General features: G+C 55.1%; 1 protein-coding gene across 1 annotated transcript; it reads right to left on the reverse strand.

Annotated features, from left to right (window-relative positions):
• Nucleotides 1-625: 625 nt before the first annotated feature.
• On the reverse strand, nucleotides 626-17962 carry SZRD1 (SUZ RNA binding domain containing 1). The gene is made up of 5 exons (XM_062623584.1): nucleotides 17830-17962; nucleotides 15456-15673; nucleotides 5027-5076; nucleotides 3905-4156; nucleotides 626-2738 (listed from the first exon to the last, which is right to left on the reverse strand). Exons 1-5 carry the CDS (start codon nucleotides 17960-17962, stop codon nucleotides 2636-2638), a joined length of 756 nt encoding a protein of 251 aa, XP_062479568.1. The 3' UTR covers nucleotides 626-2635.
• Nucleotides 17963-18163: the final 201 nt, after the last annotated feature.

The following is an 18163-nucleotide window of genomic DNA, read 5'->3' on the forward strand; positions in this document are numbered from 1 at the left end:
GTGAGGTCTCACAGGAGCAGAGCAGAGGGGCAGGATCACCTCCTTCAACCTGCTGGTCACGCTCCTTTGGATGCAGCCCAGGATACGGTTGCTTTCTGGGCTGCAAGCACACACTGAAGCCGGCTCATGTTCATTTTCTCATCAACCAACACCCCCAAGTCCTTCTCCTTGGGCTGCTCTGAATCTCTTCTCTGCCCAACCTGTAGCTGTGCTGGGATTGCTCCCACCCAGGTGTAGGACCCTGCACTTGTCATGGTTAAACTCCATGAGGTTGGCATCAGCCCACCTCACAAGCGTGTCGAGGTCCCTCTGGATGGCATTCCTTCCCTCCAGGGTATCAACTCAACCACACAGCTCGGTGTCATCGGCAAACTTGCTGAGGGCGCACTCAATCCCACTGTCCATGTCAGCGACAAAGATGCTGAACCAGCCCGGTCCCAACACCCACCCCTGAGGGACACCACCTTTTTGGCTTCATACCAGCACAATGGCCAAAAACCTCTCGTTTTCTACCTTCCCAGGGGATGTTTAAGGCTCTGCTCACACCGGGAGCTCATCCATCACCACCCCCCTCTCCTGCAGCAGTCCCTTTGGGATGGGGCTGGATAAAGCAGAACCAAACGTATTTTGTCATTAAAAGTTTAAAGACATTTATTTAAAATACAACTTTATAAAACGTTTTCTTCACGGCGCATGGGGTTTGGGGGGGGGGGAGGGGGTGAAAACACACGTGGTACCGTGGTCATCCTCAGCGTTCCCGGGATGAAGGGGCTTCCCGCAGGAACGCCGCCGAGCCCTGCCCGCGGGCCGGCCGGCTCCTGGTCACCGGGATGGAGGAGCCGGGAGAGATCCGTGCTGGAAAAGGAGGTTTTGGTGCTGGAGATGGAGATTTCAGTGCCGAGATGGGAGGTCCGGGTGCTGGAAATGGAGATTCCGGTGATGGAGCTTGGAGGGGGGGGGGGGTTCAGTGCCGGAGATGGGATGTTTTGGAGGCAGCGACTTTAACACTGATCAGCTACACCAAACCCCACTGGATTTGGGGCTATTCAAAGCTATTTTGGGTAATCATTAAGGAAAGGCGCGGTGACTGCGGTTATTGCTGATGTCTTTCCCCTCTCCCGCTCCCCCCAGGGCCTCAGCCTGACATTGGGAGGGGATAAACATTAGGACCCCCCCCCCCCAAAACATGGGGATACCCAGGGGATCCCTGCCCACCACCCCCTCACCACCATCCTCAGTGCTTGAATGAGCCCATTAATGCTCTAACGGGGTCATTGAGACACAGGTAGGTTTATTTGACCGTCTGGGGTTGGGGTGAACACGTCTGTGGGTGTCCAGGCACTTCCCTGCGCGTGGAGGACACCGGGATTCACTCCTTTACCCCTGAACCTACTGAGCACGAAGCGGCACAATCATGCGCCCAGAACCAGCAATGGTTTTCCAGGTCCCATCCCCTCCAGGACGAGCACTTAGTGTTCATCTCATCCCTCAATATTAAGGTAGGTCAGCTTCATCCAGGGGGGCAATATCCACGTTTTCACCATCACCAGCCTCCCCGTCATCCTCCCGGGAGCTGGAGGAGGAATATCGCTTCCCAGCAGCCGCCGGTACGATGGTGGGAATCATCCAGACTTTATCCAGCGCTGGGTTTCTTCCCTGATGTGATTCCAGGAGGGAAACGCAGCTCGTACCGTGACCATCCGTGACACTCGGAGTCAGCGCCATGGGACACCCCATTCCCTGGCCACACGACAAGCCTCATTCCACGGACCACAGCAGCACCTTCTCCTCCGTGCAATGGATTCCTAATCCTTCACCTCCCGGTGCTCTCAGCCAGGTGGGAAGCGTTTTCCTGGGATGGGGGCATGCTCCCTGCTCCCCAAATACAAAAAAGAAAGCAAAAAAAACAACCAAAAAAGAAGATGATTTGAAGCTTTTCCTCAAAGCCAGCAGAAAACACCAGCCAAGCTCTACCAGGAGCAGGATGTAAACTCGGTCATCGGGCTCCAACAGCTCCCAAAGGTGGGAATCTGGAGCCTGCACCCCCTGTGCTTGGCAGAAGTGGAAATGGAGAAGGAGAAGCAAGCAGCTGCCAAAGGCGAGCTGGGAAAAGCTGCAGCAATTCACTGAAATTCCTTGTTGGAAGCTTACCTCCCTCTCACAATGAACCCCAAGAGCTCAAACCCATCCCATGTGCTCCGCCAAACAGACAGCAAAGAGGACATGAAATAAAGAGAGATCCTTGGAACCAGAACTTGTTCCTAAGGCGATGAGGACAACACGTGCGTCTGGGGAGCATTCCCAGGGGTTTTGCTTCCTTAAATCCCGGGTGACGAGGACGACAAACGTTATTGCTGGCGCTAGCTGCAGCCCAAGCACCGCGCCCGCGGCTCCCTGCACCCATCTGAGTCCTTTAACCCCCCCCCTTGTCGTCCCGGCCATGCGGGGACAGCCCTTCGCCGTCTGTGGGTCACAGTGGGTGGCGAGGGGAGGTCACAGTGCGTGGGGATGAAGGTCACAGTGGGCAGAGCAAAGGGGATCACAGTGCAAAGAACCCGGGGAGTTCCCTTTGCTCAAGTCCGACGCAGGGCAGCGGGCGCTGCCTCCCGCAGCAGCATCTCCCTCCTGCCCGCCTCTATCTGCGCTGCTTGAAGCCTTGGGAGCCGTCAGGACCCAGGGGTTGCCTAATCACATTGTTGGGCTGCCTGGTGTCTTCTGGCTGGGAAATCCTCGGGGGCCTGCAAGGAGAGAGGAGGTCAGAGGAGGAGGTTGGATCTGGTGATCCCTGAGGTCCCTTCCAGCCTGGGATGCTGTGATCCTGCACCCGCCTCGGTGGGGAGCCACCACCACAGAACAATCGGTGCGCATCACTCCCTGGGACAAGGAATGTGGCCCAACCCAAACCAGCACTTAGGTTTCTATCCAGAGAACTCACAGCACAATGCCTCCAAGTGACCTGTGTGCAGTAAAGAGCATTCACACCCTCCCTTCTGCATGTGGTGGTTTCCTCAAGTCTAAACCCTCAGGGCAGATAAAGAAATGTCCTGCTGGGATAACCCAGGAAGAGTCGTCCCCCCCCGTGTGCTGGGCTGCACCCCCAGAGTGTGAGCAGCAGCTCAGGGAGGGGATCCTGCCCCTCTGCTCTGCTCTGGGGAGACCCCCCCTGCAGCCCTGATCCAGCTCTGGGGCAGCAGCACAAGAGGGACGTGGAGCTGCTGGAGCGAGGCCAGAGGAGGCCATGGAGATGCTGCGAGGGCTGGAGCAGCTCTGCTCTGGAGCCAGGCTGAGAGAGCTGGGCTGGGGCAGCCTGGAGAAGAGAAGGCTCCTGAAGGGGAGACCTGAGAGCAGCTCCAGTGCCTGAAGGGGCTGCAGGAAACCTGGAGAGGGGCTTGGGACAAGGGATGTAGGGACAGGCCAAGGGGAATGGCTTGAACCTGCCAGAGGGGAGACTGAGATGAGCTCTTAGGCAGAAGCTCTTCCCTGTGAGGGTGCTGAAGCGCTGGCACAGGGTGCCCAGAGAAGCTGTGGCTGCCCCATCCCTGGCAGTGTTCAAGGCCAGGTTGGACACAGGGGCTTGGAGCAAGCTGCTCTAGTGGAAGGGGTCCCTGCCCATGGCAGGGGTTGGAGCTGGAGGAGCTTTAAGGTCCCTTCAACCCAAACCAGGCTGGGATTCTGTGAACCCTAGTTGTCCACACACCTCTCTTTCCCCCCCTCATGCTCTTCCAGGGATCAAAGATCACCTGAACAGCCACATCAGGCACTTCCCTGAAGTCCCATCTATTTGAGGTTCAGGCCTCCCTGCTTGCTCACAAAGCAACGCCTTCTCCTCGATGGCCTCACTTTGCTCTCCAAGGAGCTGTTCAGGGAGCTGGCTCGCACGGAGCACACAGGGAGCTGCTCTCACCTATCCAGGATGGGTTTCTCCTGCTCTTCTTCGGGGCTGGCGCTGCCCAATATTCGCTTCCTGGCTTCCGCGTACTCCGCTTCCCGCTGCGCCAAGGATTTCACCGGGAAGGCCGGCCTGCTGGCGGAGTTGGGATTGCTGAGCACGCCGTTGGTGGTCGGCCTCTTGAGGATGCGGATCTGGGGGGGAGGCCCTGCGGGGAGGCTGTCGTCCTGAATCACGATCGGCACTTTAGGAGGGGATTTGGACTTTCTGCTGGTGGAAAGGCAGAAACAGGAGGTTGGTTCTGGTTCCCGAGCGGGTTCTCCTGCTCTCCATGGGAATTCCTGCCTGTCGGATGTCATCCTGTGATTAAGAGGCAGCCTGTGATAATTAAAGACCCTGCTATGTTTGTAACCCTAAACTAGAGCTCAGCAGGGATGGAAAATCAGTCCCTTCTGCCTTCCACATCTTCAAGCGAAGGGAAGCAGACCCTGGGCTGAAGGTTTAGTGGTTCTACGTGTAGATACTGGTATCAGCACCATGATCCCATTCCCTGTTAGGGCTGCCCTCACCAGGACACTCAGCCCAAGCTGTCATTTCACACCTCAGAGCCAGCCTCGGTCCCTGTCACCATCTGCCTTGCTCTTATGGTCCCTTCTCCTTAAGTGACTCCTTAAGTGGCCTCCCAGGAATCAAAGGGGTGAAAATGAATCCACCACAACAAAAGACTTGTCAGAAGTGATTACAAACAGGCTGTAACACCCACCCCCCATCCCAACCCAACCCAAAGGAAGCAGGAAGAGAGAGTCTCACTGATGCAAGACCTGTCAAGCCAACCCAGGGCCGGGAGCTGGGATTACCTGACTCACCCTCAGTGTCTCTTTCTTACCTGGCTTCTCCAGGGCTGCAGCTACAGCCAGCCTGGAAGACCCAGCTCTGAAATAAGCTCACTCCAAGCAGCTTTCCACTCCCCCGTTATGGATCGAAAGGGCCATCTAGTGGCACGAGCACGGAATTCCCTGGTTCTGACCTCGGAACTCGGCTGGTTCTCCTGTCGGAAGCCGTTTCCCTGCTGTCCCCTCTCCCCAGAGCTCAGGAATAGAACGCTGGGTTTTAAACCAAGCCGTGCAGCACCATTACCTTTCCTTCTGTGTGATCTTCAGCTTCTTCTCCAACCGTCTGTCTATCTCCTAGAAAGGAAGAAGATGAAAGATGAAGATGAAAGAAAGGAAGGAAGAAGATGAAAACCTGAAGGCTCATCTCAAGAATTGGAGCTTAAGTCTGTCTGCACCCATATTTCATTCCACTTTACAGTGAAACCATAAAGGGGGCACAAACAGAGTGCGTGTCTCCACCTGAGGATGACTTGCAAATCAAGAGGTAGACAAGAGCCAAGCCACCACCTACATCCATAGCCATTAATACACCTCCAGCAGGCTGTGAGTCTTGTGTGTCACGGCGCGAGGGCAGCCGCAGGGCACTCATGGCTCACTGTAAGCACTTCAGCTGGCAGGACAGCTCTATCGAGGGTGAGGAGCCATGGGAGCACACAGGGAGGTATGCCCGGATCCGAGCGGGAGCTGGCACCAAACCTCTGGGGCAGAGCAGCAGCAGCAGCAGCAGCAGGCGCCGGCCGGGGCGATGCACATCCTTCTGTGTGCCCGATTTCAGCCCCGCAGCCTGCAGCCATCCGGAGGCCTGGCCGGCAGGGCCACATTCCTGCTGCAATGAGCCCTCCTTCCCAAACCCTGCCCTGCCCTGCCCCGGTGCACCCGAGCAGGAGAGCGCAGCTGAGCCTCCTTGTGCTTCTCCCCTCTGCACCATGGCTGCAGAGTCACCCATGGGCACAAAGACATTGCACAGACCCCCAGTGCCAACCGAGCGTGGCTCTGAGCATGTCAGCTTCTGTGCCAAGCTTCCCAAAGGTGTCCGTGTTTTGCAACTGGAGCAATCCCGCAGGGACTCTTGGCTAACCAGGAGAACAAAGCCAGCTACCAGGATCCTCACTGATGCACTGATGTGTTTAACCATCAATGGAAAGGGGAACAAAGCCACCTGAGAGCGTCCCAGTTGCACAAGCTGATAACTGGCAATACTGCAGGAATTCCAAGCTCCCGGCAGGATGCAGCTGCTCCACTTTTGGGGCTGGTTTGCTCAACTGCACTGTGAGCTCCCTGCCCTGCTGTCAGAAACCACAACAGGCACAACCCAGGGAAGAAACTGGTTTGCACAGTAATTCCCTGCTGCCCCAATAAGCAGGGAATGAACACAAGTCACAACAAGGTGCCAAACCACAGAGCTTGTGCTTGGTGACGTAGCCCAGAACCCCCCCCCGTGTGCTGGGCTGCACCCCCAGAGCGTGAGCAGCAGCTCAGGGAGGGGATCCTGCCCCTCTGCTGTGCTCTGGGGAGACCCCCCCTGCAGCCCTGATCCAGCTCTGGGGCTGCACAGGGGGTCTCCGGGCACAAGAGGGACCTGGAGCTGCTGGAGCGAGGCCAGAGGAGGCCATGGAGATGCTGCGAGGGCTGGAGCAGCTCTGCTCTGGAGCCAGGCTGAGAGAGCTGGGCTGGGGCAGCCTGGAGAAGAGAAGGCTCCTGAAGGGGAGACCTGAGAGCAGCTCCAGTGCCTGAAGGGGCTGCAGGAAAGCTGGAGAGGGGCTTGGGACAAGGGATGTAGGGACAGGCCAAGGGGAATGGCTTTAACCTGCCCGAGGGGAGACTGAGATGAGCTCTTAGGCAGAAGCTCTTCCCTGTGAGGGTGCTGAGGCGCTGGCACAGGGTGCCCAGAGAAGCTGTGGCTGCCCCATCCCTGGCAGTGTTCAAGGCCAGGTTGGACACAGGGGCTTGGAGCAAGCTGCTCTAGTGGAAGGGGTCCCTGCCTGTGGCAGGGGTTGGAACTGCTTGAGCTTCAGGTCCCTTCCAGCACAAACCAGGCTGGGATTCTCTGGCTCTAAGCAGTCAGCATCCCAAAGGAACCTCCACTTTCCACTTAGGATGAAATAACTGTAAGTGCTTTAGGCAGACAAAAGGCAGGAGGTTGAATTTTCTCCCAGTCTCTGTACTGGAAGGTGATGAGTGATGTGCCAGAACAAAACCAGGGACTGGAAGCCAGGTTATGGCTAGAGCCTCCCATCAAGGGCACATGAAGCTGTCGGCTCCTTCCTCTTCACTGGGGGCAAAATCCCACCCCAGTGCTGCTTGGGAGGATGGAACGAAATGTGCAGCAGCTGCTTCCCACCTGCAAAGGCCAAGGATCAGCAAGCAGGGAAATGGATATCCCTGCAAGGATGGAGACCTCATAGAGCAGCTGCCGGCAAACAATGACAGTCAAACTAAGGGGAAGGGGTTTCTCATGTGCCCAAACCAGGTGAGGCCGTATCCTGCTGGTGAAGAGTGCTTAAAGCACTTTTTCCAACTCAAACAGCTCACCACACCTCTCTGGGGCACCTGGAAGCAGTGACCTGGAAGGAACATCCTTAAACATCCTTCATTAAAGCCTTCAGCAGAGGAGAGGGATGACAGGAAGATGATGCAGGGTGGGGAAAGCACCTTCAAGAGTCATGGTGCTGAACCACACAAGACAAGCTCAGCAACCCATGGTGAGGCCCATGGGGCACAGACCTGGCAAGGAAGGCTCTGTCTGTGCTCTCCTCCCTGGCACAGGAGCTGGGTTTGACAAACGCCGCACTCCCACATGCCTGGTGGCTCTGCAGGTCCGTCCTGGGGCTCAAGTCCTGGTCCATGTGCTGGACTATGAGATCCTGCAATTGCACAGCCTTGGATCGACCTCTTGGATCGACCTGAGTGGGTGACAAACACCTGATTAATGGGCCTGTCACTGGGCTGAGCAGCTCTGCACACCCTCACACACACACACACAGACATCCTCTGACGCCAGAGCCTGCAGCTTCCCCTGCCAGAAACAGAGTCCTCTGCTTTGCTTAACACACACAAACGTATCCCAAGGAATCCTCCAAGACCTGTGTTTGGGACACACTGCTCCCCAAAACAATTCCTGTCCACGTCTGTTTGACTCCTGTGCAGATAACTGCCGGCAAAACACCTGGTATTTTGTCTCTCATCATAGAATCCCAGCCTGGTTTGTGTTGGAAGGGACCTTAAAGCTCCTCCAGCCCCTGCCATGGGCAGGGACCCCTTCCACTAGAGCAGCTTGCTCCAAGCCCCTGTGTCCAACCTGGCCTTGAACACTGCCAGGGATGGGGCAGCCACAGCTTCTCTGGGCACCCTGTGCCAGTGCCTCAGCACCCTCACAGGGAAGAGCTTCTGCCTTATCTCCAACCTGAACTTCCCATTTCAGTTTGAACCCATCACCCCTTGTCCTATCACTACAGTCCCTGATGAAGAGTCCCTCTCCAGCATCCTTGCAGCCCCCTTCAGACACTGGAAGCTGCTCTGAGGTCTCCACATCCCTCCACAGCTGTCAGTGGTCACCAAGTGCTGTTCACCAGCCACCACACACCGGCTCCTCACCCAAGAGCAAAGTAAAGCGCAGCTAAACCATTCCAAGTCCAACATCAGCCCAGAGCCACGATGTGCTCTGCTTCCTCCACACATAAAGATCCTGGCAGAACAGCATCAACCAGCCATCACCCCCAATACACACGTCACTTCACCCCAGCCACATTAGCCTCACACGATGCTGTGCTGCTGAGAGGATTCCAGCTGCCTCCATTGGGTACAAAGAGCCTCCCTTTGCGTGCAGAGGCTGGTGTGATAACAGCAGCTCCCTCCTCACATGCACCTCTTGATGTGTTCAGTGTTGTGTTCTCTGAAATGCAGGGCTTGGCCCTGTTTGCCCTCAGCAAGAGTCAAGCTCTGGGTGTTGAAAACACGACTGTGTCTGAAGCGGAGGCGTTTGGATGTGGAGAGCATCCCAGATGCAGGCAGGCAGCCCTGACGCTGCCACACCAAGCCCCACACATGGATCACGCTGCACGAAGCCGAGCAGCAGAACCACCTTGACACGGCTCATTCCTAATGAAGAAGCACGCCAACATTCCCTGCCCCTGCTCCATGGGGAGGTGTTTGCCTCCTGATGTCATTCCCTGTCCACTGCTGTGTCACGCTGCCACAAGGCTGGGTGGTAATGAGATAAAATTAGGCCCTGACGTGCAGGGTGAATGCCAGGAGCACTACAACAACCCAAAGGCACGAGCCTGCAGCAGAGGCCACCAGAGCTGGCACCCCGGGGCATCACGCTGCACATTCCCAGATCCCAAACCCAGGCATGAATCTCCTTAGGAAGCTCTCCTGGCTTTTATTTCCCAAATCAACTTCTATCTATACCCACCCACCCCCCCTTATTTCTATACTTTCCACCCCCTGGTTCAAACCACCCGCCCCAAGGATTAGCAAAGAATCTCAGCAAACTATTTTTAGGGCTATTATGTCTGGGGACTAAAAAGGACCCAAACACACACACAGAGCATGAAGAAGACACTGTTCTTTGACATTTAAGCTGCATTTGTAGGTGAGAACGTCATGGAAACAACTCCAGCCCCATCCCAGCCATCCTTCCAAGCCTTTAACCCCAGGACAAACAGCAATGCATACAAGGATTGACAGAATACCTCCAGAAGGCCGTTGGACAGGGACCAACACACAAACCTGCTGCACAGACCCATCCCAAGGAAGAACCCCACCATCACAGAGGATAGCTCAGTGATGTTATGGGTACTTGGAGACCGATGCTGCCCCCGACACCCCTGAAATGTGCCCTTCAGGAGGGGTGCCCCCATGGATCATGTAGGGTTTAGGCACATTCCCAAGGAAACCCAGTTTTCCAGAGTATTGCAAAGCACAGGGAGAGGCTGGAGTCAGCCCTAATGTGGCTGGAAGAACTTTGTTGGAGTAACTGTAATGCATTAGATATGTCTATGGAATTATCCTTCCCATCCCTGCCAACAGGGACTCTGAACAGACTCAACTCCAGCTCTGGTGGAGCAGGGGAAGGGATAACAACATAGTGCTGGGGTTCATTTCCAGTTCAGTGAGTAACCAGGACTGAATGTCTGAAGGGAAGCAGAGGTTTGGGCTTTACAGCAACCCCTCCTGCCAGGAGGACAATTCCTCTCCACCTCCCAGATAAGGTGACTGCAGGAATCCAGGAGACAGCCACCAGGACAGTCATGGATACAGGAATCTCTCCTAGATAGGTGATAACATGTCACATACACAGCTCTAGAAAACCATTAACCACAGTCTGGGATGTATTTACTGGACATTCCCCCTGAGCACAACCCTCTGCCCTTCCTCACCCAAGTGATGTGTAAGATCAAACCCAGAAAGAGGGAATTGAGGCTGGAGCTGCATCCTCCTTCACCAGCCGAACCAAAGCCTTGTCTGGACCAGAGCACCACCAGATCCTCTGGCATCTTCTAAAGGACAGGAGATGAACTTCGAGGCCTGGCTCATATTCTCTTCTTTAGACAAGAACCAGGTTTTCAGAGCTGAGGTTACCAAAGGTGCTCCTGGTTCCTAACCCCTCACAGCAGCACATACAGACTCACCAAAAGCACCATCAAGTCTGAGCAGGAGCAGATAATCCTCCGCCACCTCCAAGCTGACTCCTCATTAGGTACCTACTTCTTTGCTCTGAAGATAAATTAATCTTCTATTAATTACAGGAACATTGCAATTCCTGAGGCTATCCCGGGAATCAAAACTGCTCCATTAATTAATTCCCCGTGTTACTCTGCTTATGTTAAACCCTGGCAGCGGATGGTGCCTGAGAAAGCCTCAGATGCTTCTCAGTGTGCTGGCATTTACATCTTCCATAGGCAGATAACGCTCCTGGTAGCAGGATACTGGGAAACAAGACACGGGAGTATTTTGGGGAACAAGCCTGGCGGGCGCCACACGGTATTCCCAGCACAGACACACTACAGGAGGGGGGAAGCACTTGGGACATGCACTTCTCGGCTGCAGAGTGGGAACTGACACCCTTTATCAACCTAGCAACAAAACAGAGATTAAGACCTAGCAAAAGCCCTCTGCCAAGGGCCTGGAACATCCCTTAATCCTGAAGATCACCTTTGCCTTCCGCACCCATGTCCCTGCGCAGGGTCGCATCCAGCTGCTCCTCAAGGTCTGAGCGACACGAGCAGGACTTGCAGCAACATCCCCAAAGCCATTCCCAACCTGCAAACATCATTTTCTCCTACCAAACCAACCTCCTTTGCCCCAGCAACCCTGAGCAGCAGGAACGGAACCTTTCCTTTCCCAGCTTTAAGGCTCTGGTGACACTGCAAACACCTAAAGGGAACAGTCAGCAAAGGCTTTACAAAGAGCATTTTGGTCCTTGAAGTCAAAACTCATCCTAAAGGGGGCTGCAGGAAAGCTGGAGAGGGGCTTGGGACAAGGGCCTGTAGGGACAGGCCAAGGGGAATGGCTTGAACCTGCCAGAGGGGAGACTGAGATGAGCTCTTAGGCAGAAGCTCTTCCCTGTGAGGGTGCTGAGGCACTGGCACAGGGTGCCCAGAGAAGCTGTGGCTGCCCCATCCCTGGCAGTGTTCAAGGCCAGGTTGGACACAGGGGCTTGGAGCAAGCTGCTCTAGTGGAAGGGGTCCCTGCCCGTGGCAGGGGTTGGAGCTGAATGAGCTTTAAGGTCCCTTCCAACCCAAACCAGGCTGGGATCCTGTCATCCTCACAGCCCTGACATCAAAACCCAGCAGTGATCCTCCCGGGTGCAGGTCCTGCAAACCAAAACCCCATCAGTTCCTCCTCTGGTGGCACAAGCTGGACTGGAGTCACAGCATTGCACATGGAAACATTTCCCTTCCGACTTCTCTGTGCCTCAATCCCATTTAGCAACTCCAAGCTAAAACCTTTACAAGCTGGGAACGCTCTGCCTTTGCCGCAGGCTCAAATCCAGGCCCTCTGACCACTTTAGAGAGGACAAAAAGAAGGTTTTCTTCCCCACCTTGGGTCCTCACCGAGTGCCACAGCACAAGCAGGCGACAACCCCTGTCCCCACACAGGAGGGACAAAGTTCAGTGACACACATTCAGCTGCTCTCATCCTCCCCAATGGCTGGGCTGCAGATCATCAGGGTGAGCTTCTCGTGCTGGTGGTGACCAGTGAAGCAAGGAGCAGCCTGAGCACAGGACTTCGACTCTGGACTGCGATGGGATAGGTGTGAAGGGCCAGTAGGAAGGCGGGATGCAGCGGCTGGGAGCAAACTGCCCTGTAAACTGTCCATCAGCAGCAAACTGAGGTGGAGAAAAGACACCCAAGAGGATCAGGTTTTACAGTTTTTAACCCATTTGGGGCTGCCAGACCGATTTCAACTCAGAATCTGTGCAGAGAAAACGTAAGTTCCTAATTTGGATGACACTGATACAAATTCTGCTTAACAAAGGAATAAGCAAACCCCGAATAGCTTGAAGGGCACCAATTCCAGACTGAAGGTTACCTGTGACCCAGGACATGGGGCTTCCAGTCCAGTTTTGGAGCTCAGCTTCCCACCTGATGCTTAATTATTAGGTTTAGGCAGGTAAATAGACTGAGGTGTCCCAAATAGACCTCTCTCATCCATGATTCCCTCTTCCCTACAGCCAGCCAGGCCACACAAAAGCCCCGTATGAAGTCATCCGAGTGTTTACTAACCCAGACTCCTCATTTAGCCACTTCAGTTGTTATTTACGCCCTGTTTTCCACCCGTAATTCACAGAGCAGCAAAACCTCCCCATTCCACAGGCGTTTTCAAGGTGTAGTGAGGCAGCAACGGGGCAACACAGATGGAGAGGTCCCCCAGAGCTCTGCTGCACACGGTTGCTCAGGGGGTGGCACGTACCCAAAGAGCTGCTCCTTTCTCTGGCAAGCACTGGGGAACTCCAGTGACCCAGGGGGTAAAACACAAACAGAAACCACACTGAAGATGTGAAGACCCAAAAAGGCAACCTCAAGAGCAGCAGACATGCTTGAGGAGCTGCGTGACTGACCAAAGCAAGGCAGAAGGTCTGCCACAGGTTTCCTGGGGGTTTCCCCTTAACTTAAAGAGATTTTAGCACTGCCTCTGTTGCAAGGCAGATCTATAAGAAAGACGGGAGGTGAATTGTAACCGAGAGACCACAGCACCTCTGGGCAGGCTGGAACCACCTTCTTGAAGGCCTTGTGCACAAGTTCACAGCCTAACACCCAGAACAGGACCAGCACTAACATGTGATGTGCTCTTTGTCCTAAGGAACCCATCTGGGTGGAATATTAACAAGTTACATAGTGAGAAGCAAGCAACATATCCCAAAGCCCATCTGGGATCTGCTACACCTCTGCTGCTCCCTCAGAGATGTGCTGAAGGGTCTAACATAAATGATAGCAACTCAGGTCCTCAAGTGCTTGAAGTACGAGGAGCAGAGTCTGTGTTTAAAGCTGCTCCTTGATGTGGGAGTTATGTTTTATTGCATATTCCTCTTGAGCACTGGCTGCTGCTGGCTTGTGCCTTTCTAGGATCTGTCTTGTGCCACCTCCAATCCACGGCAAGTGAGATAAAAGCAGAAGAATAAAATCACAGAATCCAGCCTGGTTTGTGCTGGAAGGGACCTTAAAGCTCCTCCAGCTCCAACCCCTGCCACAGGCAGGGACACCTTCCACTAGAGCAGTTTGCTCCAAACCCCTGAGTCCAACCTGGCCTTGGACACTGGCAGGGATGGGGCAGCCACAGCTTCTCTGGGCACCCTGTGCCAGCGCCTCAGCACCCTCACAGGGAAGAGCTTCTGCCTTATCTCCAACCTGACCTTCCCCTGTTTCAGTCTGAACCCATCACCCCTTGTCCTATCACTCCAGTCCCTGATGAAGAGCCCCTCTCCAGCATCCTTGCAGCCCCCTTCAGACACTGGAAGCTGCTCTGAGGTCTCCACGCAGCTTCTCTTCTCCAGGCTGAACAGCCCCAATGTTCTCAGCCTGTCTGAAGATGTAGGTCCCTGTGCTGACAGGACCCGGCCACCTCACCCCTTCCATGTGCATCCTTTTTCACCTCTGCCATGAGACCCATCTCGCTCGGGCAGGTCCCAGGCTCCAGGCCCACAACAGCAGCAGGGCTTGGGCACAGAGCCCAGCCAACAAGTGAATCAGTCTCGCTGCTGCTCTGCAGCATGGCCTCTTCCTGCCCTCTGCATTCCACCTCTGGTAGCTCTGATTCTGCAGCAGCACAGCCCAACCGCATCCACGTCCATTGGGACCATGAAAACCCTTGGTCAGGCAGAGGCTGGGCTCCCCTGCTCCATCCCACCGTGCTTCCTGCAGCCACCGGCAGCAGTAGAGGGGCTCTTTCCTGCCAGGCAGGGCTTGGAAATGACCTTTTTAAATCACAACAGATGCCAGAAGGCAGCTCCTGACCCTTGTCTTACACAAGAGGAGCTCCTGCCGCAGATACCTTTGCTTCTGCAGGCACCCCCAAGCCCCGACAACTGCCAAAGCAGCTGCAAGAGCAGCAGCAGCTTCTCAGGAGAGCTTGATGAAGACAAAACCCCCACGAGTTTGGACTGGAAAAGGGGGTGAGAACAGCCTCTTCCTTCTAAGGGCTTTAGAAGCACACCTACAAGGTACGGGCTGGAAAGGACAGCGAGGGCAGACAACGGCTGGCCGGGATCTGAGCAGCCCTACAATTTTAAACCATTACTCAAGGCCACAGCTATCAGCATTGCCGGGGACACGAGTTATGTCCCTTCATGGAGCGACTGAACCGCACCACCCAGCACAAGGCTCCGCAGGCCCTGGCACGGGGCGAGCGCTGGGCTCGGGCATGGGTTGAGTTACAGGCTCTATTTTGCCACCCCCTTGCTGGGCAGACGTAACCCAATCCCCCGAGAAGCCTCAGCCTTTTCACCAAGTCATTGTTACAAAGTCCTTTTGCCCTCTGGTTGGTAATGAACGCATTCAAACAGGAGTGTGCCTGTTAAAGGGTTTCCTCTCCCCCGGTGTGAGCCCCCCACAGACCCCAACCCACCCCCCCTGCTAAAGTAATGGCTTTATTTCACGCTTCAGAGCCTCTCAGTGAGGAGAACCTCAGCTCTGGAGCTATTAACGGCAAGCCAAAACCTCAGCTACGAGCCACGGTTTGTCCTAGTGAAGCAGCACGTTAACAGGGAGCCAAGGGAGCAAAAGGGCTTTGGCTGTGACCCCCCCCCCCGGCAGACACAGCCCACCCTGCGGGGCTTAACGTGGCTTATCCTGCCGTGGCCGCTCAGCAGAAGGACCCAGCACCCCCCCACGCTCCCCAGCGCCCGCAGCTTTGGCCCGGCCCGGCCGCTGCCGCCCTGCCCGCAGCCCCACACGGCCGGAGAAACAGAGAAGTGTGTTTGGGCACCGGGGGACAGCCGGAGGGGCGGGAAGCGGCTCCCACAGCACCGGGGGATGGAGAGGAGGCGGGCGGGAGGCGCTGAGGCCGGGTACAACCCCCTTCACCGAGCGAGGCCGCGGTCCCTTTAAGAGGCCTAGCAGGCGCTCCGGGCCCGGCCGCCCCGCTGGCCGCGCCCCGCCGGTTGTCGGTCCCTCCCGCTCCGCCCCGCCGCCCGCCCGGTGCCCGCTGCCGGCCCCTCCGCCGGGCTCACCCCGCTGTCGGCCGCCTCCTCCCAGCTCTCGGCGACCTCCTCATCTTCCATTTTAATTGCCCTCCGCCGCCGCCAGCCGCGCCCCGCGCATGCGCGCCCCGCCGCGAGCGGCCCGGGGAGAGGTGAGGCGGGCGGCGCGTGCGCAGGGAGCCGCTGCGGGCGAGCACGTGCGGCCGGGAGGGGAGGGGGCAGGAGAAGAGGCGGCGCGGCAGCGCCCCCTGGCGGGCGGGAGGACCGGAGTCACTGCATTCACTTCTTGTCTCCGGGGTGAGGGTTGTGGCTCATTGCCCCATTCTAGCAGCCTAAAAAAACAATAAATCAATCAATAAACCCCCAAAATCAATAAATCAATACCCCCCAAATCAATGACTCAATCAATAAACCCCCAAAAATAGATAAATCAATCAATAAACCCCCAAAATCAATGACTCACAAACCCAAAAAGATAAATCAATCAATAAACCCCCCCAAATCAATGACTCAATCAATAAACCCCCAAAAATAGATAAATCAATCAATAACCCCCCCAAAATCAATGACTCAATCAACAAAACCCAAAAAATAGATAAATCAATACCCCCCCTAAAATCAATGACTCAATCAATAACCCCCCCCAAATCAATAAATCAATCAATAAACCCCAAAAAATCAATTAATCCATGAATAACCCCAAAAAAAAATCAATAAATCCATCAATAAAATCACTTTCTGGACGGGCGCTGCAGAACCTGCCCCAAATTCCTTCCTTTTTGCCCCCAAACGCTGCAGTTGCACTCATGGGTGTTCATGTCCTGGCTGCTTGCAGCCGGCGGTGACCCAAGGGGTTTATGGGCTCTTTAACAGCTGCATTTACCGGTGCACAAGGCACGGCTTTCCCGGTGCTTCCTTCTTCCCTTTGCCTTGGAAGTGCCCTTGAGCTCGGCTCCACTCGGGATGGGATCAGGCTGCTCGGGATGGATGTTTCCCGGTGGATGCAGGAGCGCTGTGGGGTGGATCCGGCTGCAGGACAGCCCTGCTCCCTTCATGTTGGTTTTCCCTGTGACAGGAATTGGTGGAATTCCTCGCTGTGCCACTGCTGGCCATTGGAAGCAGAGGGAAGGAGCTGCTCCATCCTGCACAGCACCAAGCAGGTCCTGTGCCATGGAACCCAGCGCCTGCAGAAAGGAATTCCACTTCTCCCATGGCAGCATGGAGCCCGGGATGGGATGTGGCTGACCTGCCGGTGAGGCCTTGAAAAGGAAGGAAGAGCTTTGTCAGGACAAGTCCTGGGTGTCCCCATGGATCTGAGCTGTGCTGGGAGCCCTCCTCAGCCTGGCTTCCATAGGGAAGCTTTGCCCATCCGTAGGCAGCCGATGCCGTGTCCTGGTCAGGAGGGGTGCAGGAGCTGGTGATGAAGGGAGCAGGGCTGTCCTGCAGCCGGATCCACCCCACAGCGCTCCTGCATCCACCGGGAAACATCCATCCCGAGCAGCCTGATCCCATCCCGAGTGGAGCCGAGCTCAAGGGCACTTCCAAGGCAAAGGGAAGAAGGAAGCACCGGGAAAGCCGTGCCTTGTGCACCTGTAAATGCAGCTGTTAAAGAGCCCATAAACCCCTTGGGTCACCGCCGGCTGCAAGCAGCCAGGACATGAACACCCATGAGTGCAACTGCAGCGTTTGGGGGCAAAAAGGAAGGATTTTGGGGCAGGTTCTGCAGCGCCCGTCCAAAAAGTGATTTTATTGATGGATTTATTGATTTTGGGGGGGTTATTCATTTATTGGTTATTGATTTTTTAGGATTTATTGATTTATTATTGACTTTTTTAGGGTTTACTAATTTATCATTGATTTTTAGGGTTTATTGATTTATTGAATATTGCTTTTTTAGGGTTTATTGACTTTTATTATTGTTTAGGATTTATTGATTTATCGATTTTTTAGGGTTAATTGGTCAATTTATTGACTGATTTATCGAGGTTTTGGGTTTAGTGATTGATTTATCGATTATTGATTTATGTTTTATTGATTTATTGGTTTTTATGTTTTATTGATTTATGGAGGTTTATTATTATTGTTTAGGGTTTATTGGTTGATGTATTGATTTATAGAGGTTTTAGGGTTTATTGATTTACTGATTTTTTCAGGGTTTATTGGTAGATTCATTGATTATTTGGGGGGGTTATTGGTTGATTTATTGATTGATTTTTTTGTAGGGTTTATTGATGATACATTGATTTTTTAGGCGGCTTTAACGGGGCAATGAGACACAACACTCACCTCTGTATCCCTCAGGTCCTCAAGTAACACCGCTGAGGTGCAAAGAGCAAAGCTGCTTTGCCGCTGCTGCTTTCCCCCTCGGCCTCCACACCACAGCTTCCATCACTCCCAGCCCCACATGGCCGCTTCCTAACGGCTGGGGCACGGAACCGGGGACCCGGCTGTGCCACCCCGAGCAGCGGCCGACGAGGGAGCCCGGAAAGCCGCAGAATCCTCCCGGTACGGTCGGGGAGGAGCAGGAACCGCCCCATCGCCTTCTCCTCAGCGCGACCTCCCCAACATGGCGCCTCCTCCTCAGCGCGACCTCCCCAACATGGCGCCCGCGCCGCTCCCGCCACGACGGGACCTCCCCATCATGGCGTCCGCCACGGCGACACGAAGGCGGGCGGGCGGGCGGGCTGCACTTGACCTCCCCATCATGGCGCCCCTCGCCGCGCCGTTACGTGAGGGGA

This window comes from Pezoporus occidentalis, unplaced genomic scaffold (assembly GCF_034315485.1).
Source record: "Pezoporus occidentalis ecotype Australia unplaced genomic scaffold, CSIRO_AGI_Poc_V1 ctg255, whole genome shotgun sequence".
Taxonomy (NCBI): Eukaryota; Metazoa; Chordata; class Aves; order Psittaciformes; family Psittacidae; genus Pezoporus; species Pezoporus occidentalis.

Excerpts from the sequence above, each read along its gene's own strand:
- SZRD1 (XM_062623584.1), bottom strand. The coding sequence starts at position 17,962 with ATGGGGCGGTTCCTGCTCCTCCCCGACCGTACCGGGAGGATTCTGCGG. Across the intron at positions 5,077-15,455 it reads AGGAGGCGGCCGACAGCGGG|GAGATAGACAGACGGTTGGA; the intron begins GTGAGCCCGGCG and ends CTTCCTTTCTAG. Across the intron at positions 2,739-3,904 it reads GAGAAACCCATCCTGGATAG|GCCCCCGAGGATTTCCCAGC; the intron begins GTGAGAGCAGCT and ends CTCTCCTTGCAG.